The sequence below is a fragment of the Chrysoperla carnea genome, chromosome 4, assembly GCF_905475395.1.
Source record: "Chrysoperla carnea chromosome 4, inChrCarn1.1, whole genome shotgun sequence".
In the NCBI taxonomy this organism is placed as follows: Eukaryota; Metazoa; Arthropoda; class Insecta; order Neuroptera; family Chrysopidae; genus Chrysoperla; species Chrysoperla carnea.
Genome location: NC_058340.1, coordinates 71,153,419 through 71,181,326, shown reverse-complemented (window position 1 = coordinate 71,181,326; position 27,908 = coordinate 71,153,419). Strand labels below are relative to the sequence as shown.

Sequence of the window (27,908 nt, the reverse complement as noted above, 5' to 3'; positions counted from 1 at the left end):
AAATAATATATGGTATATGTATAATAGTCATATAGCACAGTTAATGCACTGAATGATAGTATTAGTCCAAAACTTTTTGACTGGACTGTCGCGGAGGAACTACCTTAAAATAAAATGGATTTAAATAAAATCGAATTTCTTAGAATCATTTGAATAAATATATTTTTATTGATGATATTAATATGTTATTGTCAAGGTTAAAACCGTTTTTATAAATTTTATATTTGTTAAAAATATATAAAAGATATAGCAGATAGTATCTTATAACTTACAAACTACCTACTTGAAAACTACCTATTCGAATTTGAAAAAAAATTTACAAAATGTGATTAATCAACTAAGCCATAGATTATCTATCCAAATATTTTCAATAAAACTAAAATATCTACCGGCTTAATCAAGGGCATTAATCGAGTGATGTGGTACATTTAATAGCTTAAATGCTTCCTTAATAAAACATCGACACAAACTATAGAATTGCAATTTTTTTGGTAGACTTTGTTAGTATAATTTTATGTTAATATAATAATTATCCATTAAACATTAGGTATGTATAATATGTACAGTCAAACCTGGATAAGTGAGAGTTTAAGCGAGCACAATCTTATTCTCGCTTATAGAGGTTTCTCACTAATGCAGGTACATGGGTAGAGTTTTTCTCTTATAGAGGTACGCAGCAATAACAAGTCACAGCAAGTACGAATGAAGTAAATATTTATGCATGTATTTTTATTGTAGCAATAGTACCTCCTAAATAATATAAATAAATAAAGCTCGACTATCGCTTATAGAGGTATATATAAATAGCAGTCTCACTTACGGAGGTCCATGAGGGAAATACGACTCTCTCCTACAGAGGATTTTGTTTCTCGCTAATAGAGGTTTTGGGAGCTTAAAATGACGGGTCCTGAGGTTTGACTGTATATATACTTTATAAAATGTCATTTTAAATAAAACATATGTATGCATAAAAATATGTACAGTAGAACCTGGTTAAGTGAGACATTAAGAGACCCGAAAATTTGCCTCACTTCTAGAGATATTCCTTCTACTTACCCAGTGTCTCAGATATTCTGGTTTAAAAAATATTTGTCTTATTTACGGAGGGTTCCATTAATCGAGGTCAGAATAGAGGTTATTTCAGTTATAGATGTGCGATTATTAAATAAAATAACGTATTATCAATATCATTGCAACTACAAAAATTATAAATACCGAACCCTCGAGCGAAATATTGTGCCTTTTCTTTAATCATCGGTCCACTTACCGGAATGTTTTTGTTACGAAGTTGCATGACCCATGTTAACAAACACTGTTCAAGTTCAGGATATTCTGATAAACGTATACGTTTTAGTTTTGCTTGTCCTTCAGAATATTGTGATTGAATTTTATCATTTTTCTGAATTATTCTACAAAGAATAGATTTTGGCACATTAAATTCGACACAGACTTCATCACGTGTCTTCCCACTTTCATAAACGGATATTAACTACAATTTTTCACGTACTCATAACGATTTGAGCCTTCGTTTCGGCATTTTTCAAATAAATTTCTGTATGATAGTAAAGCAAAAATAAAACTGAAGGTAATTGAGGGTCAAAATTAGTTAACTGAGAAATTTGCGGGTAGAATAAGTAAGTTAACAAACAAAACGATGTTATCTCATTTCTCAGTAACAGAAGTTAATGCACATAAAAAAATCCACACACTGTCGCAGTTATCGAGGTAACTATGACGATAAAATCGAAAGAACGAATCCCAGACATAGAGGTTTGCTTCGTCCCACTAACAGAGGTAATTGAGTGCAAAAGGACTTCAGCATGAGTTTCAGTTATGGAGGTTTCTCACTTATCCAGATCCCACTTAACGAAGTTTCACTGTATTTTGTAATGATAATAATAATAAATATTATTTAAAACGTAGACGTTAACTCAAACTCAACAGAACACAACACAACTAACTCAAAGGTAGTATAAAAGTATAAATGCAATGCAATGACATTGTTTTTAGTTTTGTTTTGTTGTTATTTTAATTTTAATTACTTATTATTTTACATTATTCATATTACAATTACATTTACAATTACATTTATTTAACATTACATTACAACTAAAACTCTAAATGCATAAATAACAACTACGTACCTACGTTTTATATGTTATTACGTATGCAAATTTACAATGAATACATCAGATACCGAGGCGGACGGATATTACTTTACTTTTATGCATAGTATTTAATTGCCGTTGACAAAAAGCTAAGAAAGCGTTCATTTCTATCAAAATGAAGCTTATCAAAAGCTCTGATCCAATTTACCCTCAGAAAAGACGACCGGCATACAGAAAGTAAACATATGATAAGAATTATGTAATAATTATTTGATAGTAAAGGATCTAACCCGGATTGTATTATGCACCGTTTATTAAAATAAACCATTTACTAATTAGGAAGCTAATTATTAGCAAGCATAAAATATATTACGGCATGATATACATAAAAACTATCAGATTATTAAGGTATTTCTAATGACATGACTAAAAAGTACGAAATATTGCAAAAAGGTACACTGAAAAAAATAATGAGGTCCTGAATGTGATTCAAATACCGTACAGGATTGAGTGGTGAAGTTGACACAAACGCATGTGTTGTTTATATGAAATTAATATACTGTTTAATATAAATTTCAAATAATGTTTTGAAATATTACATAGTTTTAAACAATCTTTTTTTTATTGGTTCTATCACTTATAAATATTATAACAAAATACTGGTGTGATTGTCACAACTACATGATCAGGTAAAAAAATAAAAAGGTTTATACCTGCTAATAGGTTTATTTAAAAAACAAGGATTCCTTCGAGTCGGATTTGAACCAGCGATACATGGTTGGCTATTGATTTTACTGTCAAATAAAAAGTGTCGATATCAAATAGTAGTGTCAATTAAATGTACAAATTAGGGATGCTTTGAGTCTAAATAGGATGTAATTTACAGTGCCGTTTACGAAAAAACAATAAACAAAGTTTACTTTTCCACGATAATTCAATCTAATCCAAAAGTATCTACAAGCGATAACTTAAGATTTTTACTAGATTAACTGCACTAACACAACTACTATATTGACTGCTACCATCCAAGTTTATGCCTCCATTTCAGGTTTGGGATGACTTTATCATTCCAAATTAATTCTAGGCAGCCATGGTTTACAAGTTTGGTCTTTTCAAAAAGGGGAAACTTTATTTGGAACACACATTATTTTATAAAAAACATAGTATCGTATTTATTTTAAAATGTTGATAATTAAAATAATATTTAAAAAAAGTGTGAACTTTTTTCACAATAATCATATCACAATAATATGTAACTAACCAACGAACCTAACATGATTGTGTGTTTGTTTCATTATATTCACTACATTCTATCGGGTGTCCCAAAAATGTTGCATCAAAAACTCCGAACGAGTATAAAATTTATTGTATAGATTTTGTATCCTTATTTATACTTCAACTAAGGTTCAGAAAATAAGATTGATTGCAATTTATACTCTGCAAGTCAAATTTGATCCACTTCCCGGTTTCCGATTGAGCTGAAAATTTGCATACTTATTTAGTTTGGATGACAATTCATGGTAAAGTTGTGGCGTCCTGATTTTCCCATCGCTTCCACCATATTTGATATATACATTTTTTTTTTGTCTTACTTAAATTAAAAATTTTAATAAAAAATACTTTTTAAGGGACAAGCTTTTATTGTACTAAAAAGTAGAAAATACTCGACTATTTGCAAAAGCTTGAGACGCTTAATATCAAGAATGAATCGAAAAATAATTAGGCATGTGGAGTAGATGAGGCGTTTCGATTCATTCTTGATATTAAGCGCCTCAAGCTTTTACAAATAGTCGGGTATGCGTGACTCAAAGATAAAATTATTTTCTACTATTAACTACAATAAAAGCTTGTCCTTTAATAAGTTTTTTTTTTATTAAAATTTTTTATCGATTTGCTTTATGAATCCGCTAGTTATGGGCACCGTGTATACAGCCAACTAACGTTACTAACGCAACGTAACAACGTGAATGAAAACGATAATAGTGACTCTGGTCACTAAACATTACATACATAATACATATAATGTATAAATGGTTGTATAACCCATAAACATAAAACATTTCAATAATACCATCTCACCACACCACACCACCGAACCAGACTAACCAACATATTTATATAAATGTGGGAATGGGTGATGTGATATACTGTGATGTGATGTGATGTGATGTGTAGGTAGATGGGAAGAGTAGGTAACTGTGATGTGTGTGCGCACACATGACAGTGTATGTCAGAATCTAATGGAGAATGTGATATACATTTCAACAATGTGAATATATTATCATATCTCTACGTACCTACTACCTACCTTTACAATACGTGTAACGAACGTAGTTTAAAAGCTCATACATAACTCAGAATGCACAAATTACTGGGTGATTTAACACATCTCATTAGGTATAAAATCAGAAGATTCATGTCATTGTCAGTTTTAAACATTAGATGCTTTGTTTGTTATACGGACTATGTAGTAAAATTTATCTACACCCTTGCGAGAAGAAATATTTTTCTGTATCGGTGGCTAAAAACTACACTGTGTGCTGTGTCCGTCAGGTATTGTCAGTTTCAAACATGGATGCTTTGTCGACATCACACAAGAATACAAGTTATACACGCGCATTACTAAAAAGTGAATGGTTGCGCACAAAAAACGAGATCATTCGAGGTATTCAAAATAAAATAAATCAAACCGATCAAATATGATACGATTTACGTCGTAAAGAGTCGTGAGTAATGTTCTGTTTGGAGAAATTCTCCCTACTTTTGAGAATCAAAAGTGAGGTTATTCTTATCAATCACTTTACTTTAATTTCTTGTAAGCTAGAATTATCTCCAAGTTTTACCTCTAGAGTTCATCGAGATTTTTTTTTCGTAAAAAATGAGACCTTGGAAAGTTATTTGTACCTGTATTTTGATGGAAATTCAATATTTAATACTTAAATGATCAGAATTTCGAAAACAACTTCAATTTCGGATCTAATAAACCAAACTTTGCTACGTCTACAAAAGCTTTTATTTTTGTTAAAATAAATCGATCAATTTATACAAAAATATTGATATAATACATAAAATAAACAGAGAAGTATAATCAAATATGGATTCTTCAATTTATTAACGAGTTAAAATGAGACAAAACGTGTTGGATGAGATGATGATGAACGTGTGGTATTGTAATTTAAAATAATAATAATTTTCAAATATTATATGAATTGAAATGAAATGAAATTGATTTCATTTTCAAAACCCAATAATTAATAAATAATAATAATAGAAATACTGGGTGTGAACATTTATGAATACAATGTGAATAGCAGCACATATTATTACATAAATAAATGTCAACATGAGAGAGCTGAGTTGAGTGAAATCTACATATCTACACACATATTCAGTCCGGGGACATGCGAGACTCATTTCAGAACTCTAAATCGAATAAATAAGCCCCAAAAAATATTATAAAATATTGAAAATCGATTTAAAAACTTATTTTTTCTGCGTGTTCCTTATACCTTTAAGAACTTTATTTCCTATTAACTTTTGCCATCGTTTTAAAACTGGAGGAGTTTCAACAAATTCCACGACTGGTCTCAGACCTTACAGAACACATATGTGTCTACTGTCTACATTTCATGAGTGCATAGCAATCCAGTTGTATAGATGTCACATTGACATGTAAATAAAATAAACATAAAATTAATGATATCAGCGTGGATTTTATGCGGTCAATGGATAAATTCGTTCAAAATACAATACAATATACAGAATGTTCGATTTATATCTAGGCATATAAATATCACGAATATGACAGAGTACATGCGTTAAGCAATGCATCAAAGAGGTATTATAGGTGTTATATGAAATTGCAAAAGTGACTTGTATCGTGGCTTATCTGTGTTGCAGTTCATGTAATCAACTAAGAAACTCCCACTTTCGATATTTTCCCATTTTTCTCGATATTTTGCAATTTCTTAAGAAGCAATGCTTAGGGTACAAGGCTTATAAATGACTTTACACGAATTTTTAAAATTGTCTGCTAGCTTCAGTTTTCCTTAGTTAGAGTCCCTATGAATGAGATTTTCATCACTTTAGAGACTTGAACCTTTTTAAAATTTATTATTATTTTAGTATAAACTTTATATAAATTATTATTTTCAATTATATTTGAGTTTTTCAAATTTTTAATGATGTACAGGGAGTTCGTATACTCTTGAGAGGAGAATAAATTTATCGGCTAGAATTGTCTGCTAGCTTCAGTTTTCCTTAGTTAGAGTCCCTATGAATGAGATTTTCACCACTTTAGAGACTTGAACCTTTTTAAAATTTATTATTATTTTAGTATAAACTTTATATAAATTATTATTTTCAATTATATTTGAGTTTTTCAAATTTTTAATGATGTACAGGGAGTTTTGTATATTATTGAGAGGAGAATAAATTTGTCTGCTAGCTTCCGTTCAGTCTAAATAACTCATCCTTAAATATTTGATACTAATTAAAATACACCTTTGTACAAAATAAAACAAAAACGATGCATTATAATTGGCATTAAAAATTCCCTTCTTAGTTAGATGAGCCTCACAAACATTATTCACTGATAAATATCATGTTTCATTACATTTCAAGCATTTATTCTTCGTCTACGTACAATATATGATTCTGTTTATTTATTTGTATCTTCTTCATAGATAAAGTAGCACGACAGACGAACAAACAGACAGACACATAGACTGATAGACTCAATATTACAACAATATTGTTTATTGTGTAATGTACTTGGGTCAAGGTTGGGTCAGTATGTACTTATGTGTGTACGTATGCATACGGTGTTGATTTATAACATTTTTATTAACTAATAAACAGTTGCAGGTCCTTCAGACGAGAAAAGGCTAGAGAACGACATTGGATAAAAGGCTTGATACTTTTTTAAATGTAGTTGAGCTAAGTCTAAATCAATCCTGAAAAATTAAGGGGGGGTTAGTTTAGTAAGAACACTAAAAATCCAAAAATCTAGTTCATTTAAGGATTTGATAGTAATATTTGAGGTATTGTATGAAATCGCTTCGAATAGGGTCTATGATCAAATTATAACCTTCTGTAGTGATATAACTTCTCATTTTACCGTCAAATGAACCTGGTTTTAGTCTTTTTTGGGGTCAAGATTACCTTCTAAACTAAGTTTTATCGGATTCCGAAACAAAAAATTTTTTTGCAAATTTTTCGATTTTTTTGAAGGAGTCCCCCTTAAAAAAATTTAAAAATTCGAAAAAAATTGTACGTTTCCGATTTGGATAAAACTCACATTATAAGGTAATTTCGACCCAAAAATTCAAAAAATGGGGTACATTTAACATTTAAACGATTAGTTTTCGAGAAAACGTCAAAAATCGATCCAAGATATCGTTTTTCTTAGAAACTACTACTTCAATCGGCAAATGAACCCAATTTTTGAATTTTTTGAGTCAAAATTACCTTATAAACTGAGTTTTATCAGATTCCGAAATAAAAAATATTTTTGTGAATTTTTCATGTAATAAAATGGTAAAAAATTTTAATTTTCTTTCCTCAAATTTAAATGACTATAATGCATTTAAACATGGCGGATGAAAATACATACTTGTATAAGTAATAAAAATAATTATGAATAGATCTTTATATTTTAGACAGAAACAAAATAATGAAATTTATTCTTTAATTAATAGATATATCCATCTATTGTTTTTAAACTAATAATCTTATGTAATAAATTTTTGAAATGACGTAATCAAAAATTGATCACTAATATTATTAATATTGATTGATTCGCATTATTTATTATACTAAAACAAAAATTGTATTGGTTTACAAAAAATATTATTATATCAACAGTTTTATGATTAAGCATTTATTTTCTTACAATTGTTTTTAACAGGCCAAAAATAAGACTGAACAATTTAAATAAGGAAGACAAACTGGGCCAAATGAGTTTCATTCAAAAAAAGAAAATTAGTCCAATCATCTTAGGGTTTCACCTCGGAATCAGGGAATCTACCGGTATAAGGTTAATATTTGTACAAACCTTAATTTTGGCAGTACAAATTTTGTTTTACAAGTCACATCTGTTCCCTTAGCTATTAACGTCCTTAGCTATTTAAGGTTAAAGGTTGCAAAAATCTCAAAAAAAGATAATTAGTCCAATCATCTTAGTGTTTCACCTCGGAATCAGGGAATCTACCGGTATAAGGTTAATATTTGTACAAACCTTAATTTTGATAGCACAAATTTTGTTTCACAAGTCACATCTGTTCCCTTAGCTATTTACGTCCTTAAATATTTAAGGTTAAAGGTCGCAAAAATCAATTTATTGAGAATATCTCGTTTCCTTTACCTTTAATCGTATTTACATTTACTACAACAGTGGACGAGGATAAAATTATCTACAAATTTTGTCTGAAACATTTTTTAATACTATGAACCGTTTTTTAAATAGAGCGCGCAGAAAATGGAACGCTCAGCTATACGTACCTTAGTGCAGGGTCAATAATTATAAATTTAAGGTATTATATAATTATTTAAGCAGTGTTTAATGAATAATAAAGTAAAAAACTAAATAATAGCCTAGGATTCAAGATTAACCCTGTACTAAAGTATGGAACCCTAAACTCGCACTTGAAACAACGGTAAGAACACCCTCCGTTAAATTATATTTCAAACGAAACCAAAAAAATTAATATCGGTTTATTCGATTAGGCACTACGATGCCACAGACAGGCAGACAGACATAGCGATCAAACTTATAACACCCCCTTTTTTTTAGTTCGAAGGCGAAGGTTAAAAACTGATTTTGCGACCGCTGACCTTCCATCCAAGAATGCAGACACATAACCATATGTGACTCTTTTGAGACGACATTTGTACTATCAAAATAAAGGTTTGTCCAAATATTCTGCTTATTCCGTTAGATTCCGGGGTTAGCTTTATTTTTTAAGTAAGATGATCGGGTTAGATAAAATTTGTTAACTCTTAAAAAGCACTTGCGAAAGTTTTTTTTACAGAAAATAAAATGATTTGACCTTCTTTTTCGGTTTTTTATTTATAAAAGTACTCGTATTTGTAATCGAGTTCTACTTAAAACAAATCATATTTGGAGCACACCTGTAGATATTAAATTAGTGCCTTATTGTATTATTTTTTATAGGATATACATAAACATAATAACATGAATTAGATGATTAAAATGATTGAGTCATGTTTCAACTAACTTAAGTCATAATCAATAATACCTAAGTAAACATTATTTTTACTCAACTTTAAGTAGGTATTTGTTTTCAATTATTATTATAATAAATATTATGCAATTCTTGTAATGCTTTATTGAACATTGATTTTTATTCTTTTAAAAGTTATTTCCGTTTTCTTTACGCTATTGTTCTTTTTCTTTCCATCTTTGTTTAATTCTTTTGCGTTGTTTTAAAATTATTTAAGGTTATTCCGTATAGAAAGTTAAAAATGTTTTTTTCCTCTAACCTTAAGGTATTTCTAAAGATATAATACTAAAAGTAGTTCAGCACAAAGTAGTGCAAAGATGTAGTTTTCAACGACATAAAGTTATAACAAACACTGTAGAAGCATTTATCGTCTCTGTTAGTGTTGAAAAAACTCGCTTCTCAAAATCTCCTCAATTAAAAGATTATCCTAAATATCAGAGAAATTTAAAAGCTCTCGAAAATTGATTTTGAAAAACTGGTGAAAATAGGAATAAATTCGATAATTACAAGATTACAGCCTAGTAAAAGGGCTAGCTCGTTGGAAAAAATTTTATTTATAACGTTAAAAAATATGCATAGAGCATAAATACTGACTGATGACGCGACTGATGAAACCAGATACAATGAGAAAACAAAAAGATTTGTTTTATTTCATTGATGTAACAACACACGAGAAATTTAAAAAACCAATTAGTTTGTAATGTTTTTATCATCACACATTGTAAAACAAATCGATTCGACATAGAAATAGTAATAAATTCGATTACAATTGTTGTTTGGTTTCTATCTCACGTTCTAGAAAAATTCTATTATCATAACACAGATGAACAGACAAGACACGTTATTCGAATCCAATCATGTTTTTAATTTTAAAATCGAATTGAAAATATTTATAGAGAAAAAAATTAGAACACTTACCCTCACAGGACAGGTGAAAAGTGGGGCGCCAGGTGGCTCAGCCTCACGCTCTTGTGCTTGTGAGGACATTTGCGCACGAGCCTGCCGCTCCCGCTCACGCATACGATCACGCTCCACGCTGTAAATTAAAAAAAAGGTATTAAAATCAATTTATTCTAAGTTTTCAAATCAAATTTAAATATAATTTTTTTCTTTTATTTATCGCTACATTTATAAAAATTAGGCAGCAGAAAAACTTTGAAGGTTACGTGTACTTTTTTTGTTGAAATGTCAAGAGACTCAGGTGATTGGATACACGGACTCGATCCTTAAGAAAGGTCTGGAGTCTCTTGACCTTGAATAAACCGGTGAAATTCGACTTTTCTGCTTTTAAAATTAATGGGAATTTTTTTCTTCTGGTTTGTTTGGTATGTGTCCCCAAAGTGTACAGAAGAACCTCAGGTGATTGGACAGATGGACTCGACCTTTAAAAGAGATCTAACGTCTTTTATTATTGAATAAACCGGGACAAGTCGACTTTCTTTCCTGTCAAATTGATGGGAATTTTTCTCTCGAGGTTTCATTAGTAAGAACTCTTTCTATAAAATGTACAGGAAATTTTCAAAAATTGGGGCGCTATTAATTTAAACCTAATTTTTAAAAACCGAAATTTCATTATATATCGAAGTTTTGAATTTCACGAAAAAATTAACTATGTTTAAATATTATTTTCAATTAATTTTCACTTTATTTTATTTTTCTATGTCTGACCATCATTTTTTTTTTACTACTTCGGCTGGTAGTTTAGGGTACATATTTTTAATTCATAAACTAGCTAATCGAAATAAACATATTTATAAAAAAAAGTCGAGTAAAAAAAGGAAAGAAATACTTTTTCTAAATATGAAAATAAAAACATTTTGAGGTTAAAAATAAAAGAGATCTTTAGAAACCTCGAAAATCAGTATTTTATAGAATAACAAGAAGAGTTTATATCATATCTAACCATTTTACTTTGTACCTCGTAACCATTCGAATGTCCAATTCATAATAAAAGTATAATAAAAACCATCCATCCCCCTCTGGTAAGTTTTTATGTGTATGATGTGCAGCGAACCTATTAAAGGTTTTTTACGTGTTAAAAACTCGTTATGTTATGATGTAGAATAAAAACCGTTTATAGATATTACTTTCTACATAGAATTTTCTAACTGTTTCTATATTATAGTATTTATTTTTCTAAGTAGCTAACTTTTCCTAACAATAAAAACATTTAAAATCTTTTAGATAAGAATTGTGATTTTTTTAAACTATTTTACAAATTTTTTTAGAAAGAAAATTTACTACTTTCTGGTACAAATTGAAAATATTTTAAAATAAAGTTTTTTAATGCTTTTTCCACGTTTTCGAAATTTGATTTTCATTTTTCATTAGATAACTAGAAAAATCGAGATTATATTCAGATAGTTTACGTTACTAGTTAATCTTACAGAGCCAATAGACACAATGGGTGAAGTAAAAGACAACTTGAATCATGGTTAAACTCTCTCTAAAAACAAAAAGTTATTCGAGTAACATCCAGGGTAATGGAAGCAATAAAGACATGTCTTTTGAAAATTATTTCCAATAAAAAGTAAACTGCTTGTGTCCTTGAGAAGATATTAAAATATATTTTGCATGAAAAACAAAATGATAAAAGACAACAGATATGCGGTTAGAGACGACGCAAAGGAGGCGTTAAGTCAATAAAATATGATTTGCTTACTTTGATAAAAACATAATATAAAATTATTTCAAACTTATTTATAGAAAATTAATTTCAACAACAAATATTACAAAATACAATTTATCTTTTCTTAAGTTCAAAGAATATCTCTTTATAAATTTTTATTCAATGCAATTTTTTTTATTTGCTAAGTATTAAAGAATTTTGTAATCGCACAAAAATAAATAATTTATGATCCTTTTTTAAAAATATTAAATTTAATCGCATAATGTAAATATATTTAATACAGGCGAAATCAGATAATAGAAAAACATTCAAAATTTTAAGTACATCCAACTTCTGTGTTGACATAGGTCAAACACCCTTAATATGACCTCTACGGTTTTTACATTCCAAAACACGGATCACACGGATTGACGGATCACACAGACACAGCATTCAAAATTGAGATAAGGGTTGTAAATTGATTGAGGTGATCGAAATAACACTTCCCATTTCAAATCAATGTTTTTTTGCCATCTGAGTTGCAACCTTTATTTCAAAACAGGCGCGTCTGCGTTCATTGAGCCTTAATTAATGTAAAAACGTTTCTCAGTCAAGAAAAATTTTTTTTGGTAAATTTATGTACATTTTTATTTTTGATAATTTATTGCAATATCGTGCAAGTTCATTGACAATGCTTAAAAAATATTTATGGCTCACAGTATGTCAGTCTCATGATTTACTGAAGGCACTGACTTGTTAGTTTTTAAATATAAAATTATATGCAATCAATTTTGAAAAAGTATTTTTATATTCGGTGCCAAAAATACACGAAAAAATGTATTTACATATCAAATAAAATGCAAATTCAAAAAAAAGAAACTAGTAGAGGCCCTTCTTTTTTTCAATTTTAAAAAAACAAGGATTTTATCAAGAAAAATTAACTTGTTATCTCAAAAATAAGTATTAATATTCTGTTATCAGTAGGTATTTTAATAAACGTATTCAATATATTATTGAAAAATTAATTTATTATTTAATTGTTCAATAAAATTCATACCAATAAATCAACTATTCTAATAAAATTTTTAATAATCTAGTTTTGAAATCGACCAATTCTACATGAAATCGCTATTGAGTTAGTGTTTCAATTATGCTTTGATCCGAGCACAAGTAGCCTTACTTTCCCCAAATTTTTCAAAATTCCTCACCAGGCAGATTCTAAGTAAAAACTACTGAGAATCTTTTTTTATTAGTTGCAGTTCAAAAATTAAACTCTATTGTCACTTTTGTGAATCTTGGGAGTTCCACAGTATTAAGTTCTTGGACCCATTTGTCAAAGTCTATATAAATGTTTCCCTATTATCGACTCGCTGTTATCTTGTAATAACCGATTTCTTTCCACCTCTCATTATTTCATTTAATAAACGTGGAGACACAAATCAGCACTTTTAATTACGCAAATAGTATTACGCAATAAAATTATTTTCGTTGCATTTTTTCATTAATAAAAAAAATTCATTTATTGCAATTTTATTAAATATTGACAGTTTTTATTTAATGCTTGTATCATCTATAAGTATTAAATACTGCTAACAAGCATAGACTTTCTTCTTTTTGAAGTGAAAGTAATTTGTGTCTTTTTTTTGTAGTTATTTAAGCAAATATAAATTTGAAAAAAAAAAAATTATTATTATCGACAACGTTGACAAATTGTATATAATTATAATAAATATTTATTGCAGTGGAGATCCCTATTATAGGTCTGGGGCCAGGATACATTCTGGCAACAAATTTTATTATGGACAAGACTTGAGTTCTTGAATAAAAAAAAAAGATCAATTTTGTATTTTATTCGCCAAAAAAAAACTTTTTTAAAAGTTATATTTAATTAAATATAAGTTAAATTATATGAATACAATATAAAAAAGAATTCACAGATTACAAACGTTATGTAGACATAATGTATTATATTCGTGGCGTAGAATTAATGTTAAAATTAAAATGGTGTGCTAGTAATTACAGAAAATCTACGGAAGAAAGCCAAAGGCGTATGCGCGCGTTCAGATTTTAGTATGCCTTCAATTTTACTCGTATCATGATGAAATTTTTATGATAAATAACACTACAAGAATTCAAAAATATCAATCGATGCAAAAATGACCGAGCTTCTACATTTTCTCCGAATTCCTTGAAAGGAAAATTTGCTGAATAAAATGTAGAAATAAACCCAAGCTCTAGCCCTATTCATGTAAATTTTTATTAAAATTTATGATTTTATAAAATACTTAAATTAATATGATAATTTGGAAATATTTTTATCAAAACTTTCTATATAATCAAAAATTATTTAAAAATTATTTTTATGCATCTTTCAACGTTGTCTTGTAAAAATTCAGCAAGTACATATTATCAAAATTTATAATGATTGTTAAAAGGATTCCACGCATGTTTGTAAAAGAAAAGCATAAAATATGTACTTAGATACTTAAAATTATATAAATAATATGAAAATGTTTTTTAAGTATGTCTGCATGTGTATGTATGTTCTATTATGTCTAGACTAATTATTTAAATTAGGTAGTATAACATAAATATGTCTAGTTGGACGAATCTCTTGCATAATATTGTCTAATATTTTTTTACGACAATAACTTTAAATAAAAAAAATTATGTATTATAGCAAAATTGAAAAAGTGATGAAATTATTTGAGACCTCTGTTTTGAATTTTCAAGGTGGATCCTCTGTTAGAACTTGGGCAAATTATTTGAATCGCCGAATGTTTAAATTGATCGGATAATTACTTTTTTTATTCACTAAATGAAACCATTTTGTATTTTTCGTATAATAAAGAGATAAATACAAATAATAATTTATTAAAATGAGATAGATAACAATAAACATATTTTCAAAAGAGCTCACATTGTACCCGACAATTTAAGGTAATGCTGTTTTTTTTTATGCCATCCAAAGCAAAATAAAAATGGTAAAGTAAAATCAATTTTATGTAAATTTTTTTTTCTTCGATGTGACACAAAAAACATTTCTTTTTGTTGTGTTCAAATAAGATTACGTCTTTCGAAAACTTATTGGATGTAATTTTTTTCCCATGTCATTTTTGATACGACTCGTCTATTCAGGTCACGTGTGTAAACATGTATGTGTATAATACAGGGGTGTGTAGTCTTCAAAGAAGTGACGGATGATTGGGATTGATAAAAATATGTTGATGGATGAAAAATCTCTATATATTATAAATGCGAAAGTAAGCATGTTTATTTGTTTGTTTGTTACGCTTTCACGCTAAAACAAGTGAATGGTTTATAATGAAACTGTACAGCAATATAGCTCATACTTCAGAATAACACATGAGATATAATTTATAAGGATATATTTGACCTTTGAATTTGACCTTACTATAAATTACAGATTTCTGTAAAAGTAGTCATTTGACATTCCCATAATTTACAGATTTCTGTAAAAATAGTCAATATGAAATATTTCACGGCCATCTTTTCTGATATACTCAATGAACAATTACGACTACTAGACATTTAAAAAAATAGAATACCATACATATATTTTACATATGTAAAACAATCCTTTACACCATTATTTTGAGTGTTATAGAAAGAGGATCAGTGAGAGCAATCTTTACTTTTAAACCCAGCGAAGCGGGTGGGTGTCACTCTAGTACTATAATTTTTTTTTTTTTTTTTTTTTTTTGAGAAAATTATTTTTGATTATTGCCGAGATTTCAAGTAAAAGTATTTGTGTAATTTGTATTATTATATCCGGAAAACGACTAAAAAAACACGTTTTTCCGTAGATAACAATTAATGATAATTAAAAATGAAGGTTTTTCATAGTTATTTTTTCACACTAAACACGAATATAGTTTAGAAAAATATATGTCGTCACGAGTGAAGTTTTTCTGATAATTTGATATCATTAATTATAAAAAATTAATTAATGATTTTTAAAACAAATTAAATTTAATTAAAAATTTCTTGATTATGCAATCATTAATCGATCAGCGTTCTTATAAAACGCATGTGTACTTGAGAGAAATTCTTGACAGTTTCAATCTCCAGATTTACTTCCCATTGAGTGCTTATTTCAGAGAAATACTCTCAGAGAATATTTTTCTTGGGTCATTCATCGTCACCTTGCTTGACGTAATTTTTTGACCTTAAGACATTTCCACAAAAAAGACTGTATGAAATTTTTTGAAACTTTGAGGGTGGATTCTGTTAGAACTTGTGAAAAATAGACGAAAATTAAGAGTAAAATTTTTGAATTTATCCCATTGTTTTGGAAATATTGATGCCTTAAGATTTAGAGAAAATCACTTATAGAAGAAATAACACACAAATACCACTCTTTTCATCACTATAAATGTATTATATAAGAAAACGAGTACCGCTTGACATAATTTTCTTTATAGAAAAATACTTTTCATGCTTCTAATTAAATAATATTATTTTTCGAAATTAATCTAAGAAAATTAGCTTTATAAAGATTAGAAATTTATTAGAAAATGACGTAATAAAGCACTTCAATATAGGATTTATACCTGCTTAGAAATGGCATTAATGAGAACGCATATACACAATTTAAACATGATCTTAAGAAAACGTAATTTTCTGAGAATGTTTACAATTTTTAATTAAACAACTGTGTTTCTTGTTGCGTTAATTGAAGGACACTCTTTAAAATTATGTGTTTTAAAATGCAAAATTATGCATTTAATGTTTATATCTTTTAACATTTTGATCTTAGATTTAAGATTAGGTACATAATTTAATTCCACAGTTAAGTTAAAACTAACGTAACAAAATAATGATTGACGTACATTCATGAAACTTAATGATCTGTATAATTAAGTGAAAGCGAATAAAATTCATATTTCAATTTAATAATAATAAATAATAATAATATTATATTTTTTTGTGCATTGAGAAAGAGATGTAAAAATTTGTGTTATGAATATTCTTAATTGTTTGATCTTCATTAAAATGATGCAATTCATTCAGTAATATTTACAAGAGTTTTAATATACAGTATGAAAAATCTCATAAATCATACTACTAAGTGGCTTTCAAGTGATTTCTCCCACGCTTCCCTGCTTGAGTTCAGATCTCGTTACCGTTAGACCCGCACTAGCTTCTAATTCATTAAATATGTACATATTGTAACGAGTCTGGTAGAGTGGGTGGCTATGAAGGTCGTTTATAGAAGAAGACTAAAGTTTGACATCTAAGGAATTTATCTGCGAATAAAAATAATATTATGGTTTCCATGGAAACGGGTTATTTGTAAAAGTGTACTTAAAGGTATTCTAAAATAACAAAGAAAAACATATAGAAAGATCACCAGCATGAACAGATATGGAGAGTTAATAATCTGTAATATGAAGAGTTTCTTACGGGCAGTGTGGAGCAATTAATGTATTTTTGAGTTAAACATTAAAGTATGGCAAAGTTTTCAAAGAAATCACCTACTGCTATTTTATTGCATCGAACATACCAAGGGTAGAACGTTACCATACATTGTGATTTCATATAAATACACTTTTAGATCCTATTGCGGTTCCATTGAAATGTAAACACCCGGTATAAAAATTATAACACATTGATTAAAATCTCTTGTACGCTAATAAAATACATAATTTATTATAAAGAAGAGTTAGTTAGTAGCTAATTATTGAAGCGTATGACTCCATTTTTTATCTACTTGTATAAAAACATGTAAAAGTGTTTAAAAAAAACTATAAAAATCATCATCAGTTTCTAATATCAATGAATTAACAGCGGGGGGACTCGCAATATTTATTACATTATTTACTTGAAACAATTAAATGTGTTACTATATTGATAAAAATTTGCATGACTTTTATATACAATTTATATTACAGTAAAATCTAGTTAATAATGTTAAGGTTTGAGAAAATATAAAAGAACATATATATTGTATTTGGGAATTCCCACATTCAATTGGTTTTTACAAGCTTCATTATGCAAATTAAAAGTTTTATTGATTTTAATTTAGATGCAATTACTTTTATTAGAAAAGTTTATTTGTAAATTTAACAAGAAATATAAAAACAAACAGATCCAATTGTTTAAATATCATAAATTGTGATACTTTATGAACAAAATGTTTCAATTGTGAATTTTATTTTCAGGGTTTTATGGGAAATCAAATTTTATGCAATCACGAGCTCAATTCACCTCTAAAGCACACTCACAATTGGCTTAAAAAATTCAATGAACCAATTCCCCGAACTTTAAGCTTTTGTTCTCTCTAACTTCTGTCACTTATAACACCAGATAAAACAATTTCTACGAAAATTACGGATTATTACATAATTTTAGGCTCAAACAGTAAAAAGATTTTTCGTTTATAGAGCATCTTGTTTTTCAACCATAAAAATTTTTTGGGGATGAAATTTCAAGGCCGTCGGCGAATTGTTGTACTAGATTTGATTCATTCGGATCAAAAATTTGCATTTACATAAAATTTCATAATTTTCAAATAAATGAAACTTATATAATTAAATCATAAAATTGATTTTATCAACAATTTTATGTTCTAGAATAATAATGCACTTCCGCCTATAAAAAATATTCAATTCCCCGCCCCCAAACACACCTCTATTATCTACCCAACATAATTATACCTCCTGGTAGATATGAACTTAACAATCTAATAAAATTTTTATTATAAAATTTTAAAAGCTAGGTGTTTAAATATTACTGAAGTAAGCTCCAGCCTAGCTACTAATGCTTTGAAAATATGGTATAAAATAATTAAAGCTACATACGTATATTATGCACGCGCATTTTATAAAATCAAATAACCTTGTGAGTTATTAAGTGTATTGTAATATGACGCTAAGTAAAAAAGTGTGATTATTATTAAAAACTTTTTAAAAAGACGTAAAGTACGTCTACAAATACTGACAAAGTGCTCCAATATTATTGTAATCAATTTATTTATATAGAGCAACAATTATATGGATTGAAATGAGTTGAATAAAGTTAACAGATTTTAGATTTTAATACAAAATTTTCTTGTATATTTAAACAAAGATTTTTCATTATTAGATAATAATCATTTAGAAAAAATTCTTTTGTAACAACAACAAAGACAAGTCGAAAATGCCAGGCATACATTTATCAAAAGCTCAATAGTTAAGGGCACTATTATGTCCTCGAAGATAAAAGGCAAGAGGAGAATTAATCTAGTAGGCCATGTGATTGTTTTGTCATATTGTTGTTTAGGTCACAATTGATTATTTATGTTTGTGTTTTTTATTTTTTAAGTTTCCAAGAATAATTTAAAGGTCACGTTTATAAATCAGTATATACCGATATTCATTTTATTTACAGATATTGTGACGAAAATGTAAGAGCGTCAGTGTGGGAATATTAACGGCGATTTCCTGATCGAAAAAGAATTTCTAATAAACAAGTGATCTTAAATGTGCATATCGTCATATGACAGAAAAAGGTAATTTTCCTAAATCTAATGCAGAACGTCCGGTACAAGAAGAAAAAGCATTTAGCATGGTCCGAAGAAAACATTTTTTATTAATTTAAAATTAAGCAGCAACTTCTCAACAATGTCTTTACTTTATTGATTAAATTCAAGTGTCCATAACTCTTTAACCATTAAATTTTGGACAAAAGTATATAAGACATTTTCGACTTAAAATTGCCCAAAGAATACACTCCAAATCTATGCCCATCGAGTCACAGGACACCCTGTATATGTAATACCTACTAGTAATATTTATAAATGTAGACAATGGTACAGTTTACAGTGAGCACCCAGTATATGTGTGTTAAGATGACAATTTTTGATATGATTATGATTAAATAAATTAATTTTCCTGTATCATATTACTAGTATTACAATATTACTGTTACATTAAATTACACACATCACAATGACAGTACACTATGTAATATTACAATATTTGTTTAGAGTACGCTACAATCATACGTATTATGTTTATTTACACTTATTATTTACTATTTTTATTATGACTGATCCACATGCCAAGTTAAATGATGTAGATATACGTATTTTTAAATGTTCTTAATTTTCTTATTTTTTAACACCCGGATATATTTGAATATCGCAGAAATTCTCTGACATTATAAAAAAAATTCTGAAAAATTGCAAATCTTTATATGTCAGAAGACTCATTACGAAGTCTACGGTTTTGAACATTTTCTTAGAGGCAAAAGATAGACATATCCTTAACAGACTCTCAAATTTCTGATTTTGTTACAATAAGCTAACTGATTTTTCTCGAACTTTAAATCTAAATGGTTTATTTTAAATCTAGTGCTGTAAAGGTAACGAGAACTAGAGCTCTAGTTCTAGAGCAATTAGGTTCCAAAAGTAACGAAAATCTGATTTAAAATTATTATATTTATCAGACTAACGGTTTTCAAAATATGATCTTATCATCGCTTTGTTTTAAAAATTTCAACGACATTTTTTATACAATTTTCAAAGAATGTAAAAAAATAACATTTTTACAAAATATTTATGACAAAAAGGCAGCCATTTAAAAAAAAAAAAAAAAAGCGTAATATGTCGGATCGTTAATATTAAATAAACAAATAAATAAAAGTAAATACTATGCTATACAGTTAGCACACGGAGCACGGAGGAACATGGACGGATAGCATTCACCACTGCTAGCTGCTATATACTCTAAATTCACTTCTCTTTTTTATTTAAATTGTTATAACGAACGAATAACGACTCTGATATTAGATATTATTTATTTCTCTTCCTCAAAATTATATTATTATTCATCTCTTTCTATCACATACATATCCTTTTAGTCGGATAAAAATTGCGTTTAATAATAAATAAATAGAATACGACAGAATAAATATTGCGTGTGTCGCAAAAAATATCAAGAATGGAATGCGAATGCGTTTGTTTGTGTCTCTAGAGTTGTTTTTCTGTCGAAAAATATAAAGAGGCTCATCTATCAAGCAGGGTGGCTGTTAAAGAAGCTGAGATTTCACTTTTCATATAAAGTGGAAATTATTCATTCAGGTATCGAGTTAGAAATTTTTTTTTTTTCACGAATTAGTTTTAACATAGTGGTTTCGAAAAAAATAGCTCGTTAAGGTTGATCGGACAGTAAGTAATTTTTTATGTTATTTATTGCTAGCTCCTGAGACCATTGACTGAGTTAATTGTTGAAATATCTTGTATAAAAACTCCCTACCTGTTATAATTTTGGAGACAATGGATACAAAAGTTATATCCAAATTGGTGCCTTCAAAGGGTGATGTTTAAGAAAAAATGTTTCCAACAAAAAATTTTATATTTCAGCTTGATATCTCTTTCTGTTTTTGAGTAATCATATTGATAGACAGACGGATAACCGAAAATGGGCTTTTTAGGTTCTTTTTAACCCCCGAACCCAAAAAGGGGTGCTATAATAGGTTTGGCCGCTATGTGTGTCTGTCTGTTCGTCTGTGGCATCCTAGCACCTAAACGGATCTATCGATTTTGATTTTTTTCATTTCGTTTGAATAGTAATTTAATGGAGAGAATTTTTAGCTATGTTTCAAGTGCGAATATAGAGTTCTGCATCCGGAACAACTAAAAAAGAGCCGATGAACCTCAAAATCGATTCAGTTTGGAGAAGGATACGTATCAAGTGCAAGATTAAGGATCCGTACCCGATAAATTTTTTCGGGGTCTTTTAAATTTTGTAAACTTTACTTGTATGAACAAATAGACCAAAATTTTGTTCGAAGCATTAATATTTTGAAACGTTACAGACTTGCGGCTAAACTAAGTATACTTTGATATATATTACATATATACAGGGTAAAAAATTAATCTGACGAAGAGTTTTGTAGCATCTTGATTGGATAAATAGGTACGTCTTTTACTTACAACGCGTGTGCGACGATGTAACTCCCCATCAGATACCGTTATCATTCTACTTTAAACTGAACAATTGTATGCAAAACTTACGAGATATCTATCCAAAAAAAAATTAATCATGCCGCTCTTAAGTTTGACCTAGCTACTTTCTTCAAAAAAAAAAAAGGTATAACAAAAGTTTTATTAATAACTTTCAAAATACAACCCTCATTTATTTCTTTAAAACTACAATAAAAGGGGTGTTTTAACAATGGGGTCTTTTAAAAATATATTCTTCAGAGTTCAGGTACAATAAAAATAAACGGTCTAAGTCGGTAAATTCTCACTCAAAGTTTTAAAAATCAAAAACTTTTTTTTATAAAAACTAATAATTAAAAAACAATTTTATATTAAAAGTATAATATGTTATTAGAAAGAGATGAAACGAATATAAGACATATGAAAAGTCAGTGATAATTAACATATGTCGATTAGTTATTCAGATAATCAAGATTTTGTATTTATTTATTAGGAAAAAAAACACTGGGAACTTTGTTGGAAATGAAACAGGGTCAAGATTTTTATGCATTTAAACAATCGTATAGTATGGTTTTAGCATTTACTGGATATTGACATTCCTGGTGATAAAAAAGGTTGAACAATTGAATTTCTTTCGAGAATGGGAAAATCTGTGATGGAATAATTTCCTCGGAAAAGATTGTTCAAATTCGAGTGTCCTCAATTCGTCAGCACCTCGCGCTTTGTTATTTTTCAAATGTCATGCGTGATTGAAACTTTTTCTATCTTCATATAATTTTATCTATTTTCAAATTATGATTTTTCAACCTATATCTACAGTTTTGAAGACAGAAATTATGAGAATTTCTTTCATCATGAGAATAAAAGTGTTAGCAAAAAAATATTAATTTCGGATATTTTCATGCCTGTTCGTGTACTTTCATTAGTTTAATAAAAGTTGTACTCATTAAATTTAAAAAACTTTTAAAAATTCAGTTTTTAGATTATTTCTCTGCTCTAATATTTTAGTCTAAAACATCATTCAATAATAATCACGTACGAAATATTTCACGCATGTGCATAACACATGAACAAAAGTCTCATCATGCGACTAAATATTACTGACTAATTGACATGATTCTGACGGAATACACTGTTTATTATGTGTCAAATAATGTGTCCGTTTGTAAATCGAATCTTTGTTCGAAACAAACTAGTTTAGACTGCCCGAAGTGAAGCACGACGTTTAAATAATGTAGATAAATTCAAGTTTACTCTCACTCGCAAGTACTTTTGCCATGTTATTCTTGCAATGCTAGAGAAAGTGACGCACAAACTGTCACACATAAGATGAGATGTTTAGGTTTTTTAATCATCTACTCTTTTAATCGATTTTTATAAGTAATTGAATATCTTTTTTTAAGATATTTATGAACTGTGGGTGGAGAGCACCGGATATTCAATAAGATCATAGAACTAGGTATATTCAATTCATATTTTATTTAAAAAAAAAAAAGAATTTATTTTAAGTTTAAGAATTAATCGTGACTAGACAAAATTTGTTGTATCTGTACAAGAATAAAATAGAATATTGTAAAGAATGAGGAAGATGTTAGACAATACCTAAAGTTGTGATATCACCTTTTTCTAATTAGGTGTTAGTTAAAATCGTTTTCTCATGAGATGATATTTTGAAAACAAAATTCACCGAAAAGTATCGATATCTGACTAATGTAGTTTATTAAATTGCTTAAAATAATAATACAAGAAACGAAAATAAGCAGAAAAACTCAATACCTACATAATTATTTAAATACTTTGTGCATACTGAGTTTTTGCTTGTTTACGAATTCTAAATTCGCTATTGTTTAAAAAAGAACGCGAGATAAATGAGAGTCAAATTGAATCATTTTATGAATGGGAATATTTGAATGTTCTTCTAATCGTTTCAAATTTTCAACTTAAAACCATTAAAAGTTTGTTTAACTACAAAATTTGGGATATAAAATGAATTGAAAGTGTTTCAGGCTAAATACAATTCATAAAGAATCCGATCCCTACTGATTATTCATAAATTGAAAAAAAGATAAATAATACAAATTGTCAACCTTCAATTTCCAAGTAAAGTTTTAAATTATTTAGTTTTATTGGCTGTACTACCAATACCAAACATAAATAATAGGTGTCAATTAATAATGATCATTGTAAAAAAATTTATAGTCACGACCAATTAATAACATACTTTTTTCATTCAAATTGTCTGAAGCAGTTGAAATGATAAAATCTTTTCAGACATGTTCTACGCCAGTTGGATAGGCATTTTAAACCAGACAATGTCTGTTTAAAATATGAATTACAAGCTGCTACCCGCGATGTTACTCGCGACAAAAAGAGGTTTTGAGAGTATTTATCGTTACTGTGTAAATTAATCAAAGCCTTCTCTATTTAACGAACTTTTACAAAACTCTTTCGAAAACACGGTTCTTGCGATAAAAAGCCGTAGTCTACGTAGTCTATGTGCTCTTCCAGATTATAATCTATCTCTATGCAAAATTTCATCCAAATCCGTTCGGTAGTTTTTGCGTGGAAGAGTAACAAACATCCTTCCATCCAAACTTTCACGATTATAAAATGTATCAAATTATGAAAAAACTACTTTCTTTCCAAAATTCACTAGTACATTGCTATGTTCAAATGAGTTACTTTTTCCCGAAAGTTTTCTCCCCGAAGCACTGTTTAATAGTACTATATTAGAAATATTCCCAGGACAAAAATGATTAACCGATTATATTTGTTTAAAAATGACAAATACGGAAGAAAGAATCAAAGGACGTTAAACAAATATGAGTCATAAGTCAATATATTCAAATAAGTGTCTTCTTTCAACCTCAAGTCAAAGAATGTATCCCCACTTTATTATTTATAAAAACCAAACAGAAAATCCCTAAACATTAAATGACTCATAAACTTCTATACATGAAGAAAAATATTTATTTATTAGTCAAACGTTTCAAAATTTAAATACAATTTGAAAAAAAAAGAATATTTGTGACATTATTCAAAGAATAAAAAAATAAAAACTTTGAACTAACCACACGATTTCAAATATTTCTTGTACAAAAATTTGTGTTTAAAAATAGACTTTCAAACAACACAAATAGGGTACACCAAAAAAAATAATATACTACATTAACAGTGTTGCCAAATTGAATTAAAAAAGAACTCGAGAGAAAAACACTTATTAAAATTATACTTATTGCAATCATAATAATCAAGACGTCGCCGCAAACGATATGCGCGTCTTCCATCATTATTATTTAAAAAAAATTTATAACCTTGAAAATTTAAAAATAAAAACCTACATTTTACGTTGTTTTAAACATTCCTTGAAAATTCTTAGTAATCCTTAAAATATCACGATTGACTTCTTCTTTTTTTTTATTCAGGTAATTTTAATCCAAAAATCATTTTGAAAGAAAACACACACAGAAATCACATCACTTAATTGAATTTTTTTTTACTTGTTATAACCCACTTAATCAACACAATTTTCCAAACACTTAAAAAAAAAAAACTTTCCACACGCAATTCACTTCACAATTTTATTCATGAAACAACCAACAACATCACTTTGCTTTCTCTTAGTAATAATAAATAATTCACTTAGTAATAAGTGACGTCACAACACTTTAATTTTTATCACTTAAAATATAAAATTCACAATCACATAAAACTTTAACACAAAATAATAATAACAATAATAACAAATTAAATAATTTTTGATTGTTTTAAAAGAGTGTATTTTGATTTAAATTGAGAGGAGTAAAGAATGAATTTAAGTATCCTCTAAGTATTCACAAATGTCCTGTGTAGACACATTGAACATAGCGATAGCACCGCCAAATGACTAACAAGTTAGTATTACAAACAGATAGCAAGCAATAGGTATAACATGGCAATGGTTACACTTGCCAAATGCTTTAATGTGTGTCACTCGCAAACAACAACTGACTCGTCTATTAGAGTGAGTGAGTGAAACATGTACTACTCTATTACTCGTACTCATACATACTTGTATACTTCCACACAGTATGCATGCATGTGTATACTTATTACAGTATAGTATCCTCATATACATACTTACATTATTGTTATCTTTGTTTTATACATAGATATTATATATATATTGTTATCTTTGTTATAAATACCGATGTTGTACGACGAATCGAATGTGAAATATCTGTAAGAGTGAGACTACACTGCTATGCTATATTACCACCGTATAGTGTATGGGTAGTCTATATAAACTAATACATGTATACCTACTAACTGACGACATCATTGGCTTTTATATGTATATTTTTGATATAAAGTAGTACATTAACATATTAATTTGTTTTATGTAATATGTAATACTTTATTTTATTCGGTGCTAAAAATTTTAATTAATCCTATTTTTTAACTTTATATTCACTTTTTTTTCTTCAAAGATGAAGATTTGTATCTTATTATTCATTAATTATACTTTGTGGAAATCGAGAGATTTTAAAAGATTTATCTTTGATAAAATATTGAGAAAATCATTAAACAGTAATTATTTATGAAATGAAAAGATCTTTAACAGAGTCGGCTAATTTTTTTTATGGCAGGTACTGTAGGCACCATGATAAAAGACTCTCCCCAATCCAGTTTATACCCTGTTATATATGTGATACATATCAAGGTATACTAATTTTAGTCCCAAGTTGGTGCCGCTAAGCAATATTGATTCTATTAACAATATTTTGGTATAGGAATTTCATTTAAGTATAAAATTAGTTCACTTCCGTTTGTCTACTCGTCTACTCGGCATGATAACTCAAAACAAAGAAATATTAAGGTTAAATGTTTATAACGTGGTCAGAACGTAAAAAGTGAGTTAGTGTTCGTAAATAAGCAACATAGATCAATTGAGTTTTGGACCTGTAAAAATGTTCCTTATAAAAAATAAACAACTTTTGTTGAAAACATTTTTTTATAAGCATTACTGTTTACTCGTGAAGGCGCAAACTAGGACAAAATTTTGGTGTCCATTTTCTCCAAAACTATAAAAGATAGGGCATTTGTAGGTAGCTTCAATTAGTGGTATTGCGAAAGATTTTCGAAAAACGAAGAACAAAACAAATGGTTATCGAAAGGCTTTCATAATTGTGTTGGTTTAATAATGTTAACTCTTCCAATTTATAAGAAATAAGTACTGACATGCAACACTTTCTATACAGGGTATTTCAACAATTAACACAGTCAATTGTTCTTTTCACTTGTTTTAACATCTTTTTAAGTATGAAAAACGATTTCAAAGGTAATAATTGTAGCTCAAGTATTTCAAAAATGAGATTAACTTCAATATCAGATTTATGAATTTTTAGATATTGCTAAATACTTATATCAGCGAAAATTTTCTTTCATAAACTCGACTTATGATTATAATCTGTATAATTATACAAATTGAATATGAAACAAATGAAAGTATTATATGGTCTAGTTTATATGAATTTGACTATACTGATACTGATTAGTATAATTATCTTTTTGAGTCTTGTTGGTATTAATTGGTACTTAAAATTCTTATAAAATATTTACAATACGTATGTGTTTATATTTTAAGTTTAAGTTAAGTACAGTACAGAATTATGATGTTGTTTTTGTACTTATTTCAATATACGAGTACTACACCACCAAAATAATGTAATAAGTAATTAAATTATTAAGTGTAGATAATATTATTTATAAAAACAATCTATATAACAACTAACACTTATTTAAGTTATAATATCTTAACATACTTAAGTCATTTTTATTTTAATATAAAAATTAATATTTTCAATATTAATTTTATATTAAATAGAAAAAAATGTTTCATTAATTAGATAATTAATAAAAGTTCTTAACGTTTAATTAATGTTTATGTATTCAAGAATGACATTATTAGCTGCCCCTTTTTAGATGCTTTTATTGAAAAGGAATTTTCGTCTTTGCAT

At 28.1% G+C, this 27,908-nt stretch overlaps 1 protein-coding gene across 3 annotated transcripts in view; it reads right to left on the bottom strand.

The window, feature by feature from the left end:
• LOC123299287 (AF4/FMR2 family member lilli) overlaps positions 1–27,908 on the bottom strand; it is a 444,323-nt gene that overhangs the window by 186,862 nt on the left and 229,553 nt on the right. For 2 of the 3 annotated variants that reach the window (XM_044881638.1, XM_044881637.1), the window contains exon 2: positions 10,271–10,388. In XM_044881638.1, the coding sequence (XP_044737573.1) occupies positions 10,271–10,388 (118 nt within the window). Of the gene's footprint in view, positions 1–10,270; positions 10,389–25,250; positions 25,363–27,908 lie in introns of those variants that run through there. The other variant, XM_044881639.1, reaches the window with a different exon arrangement.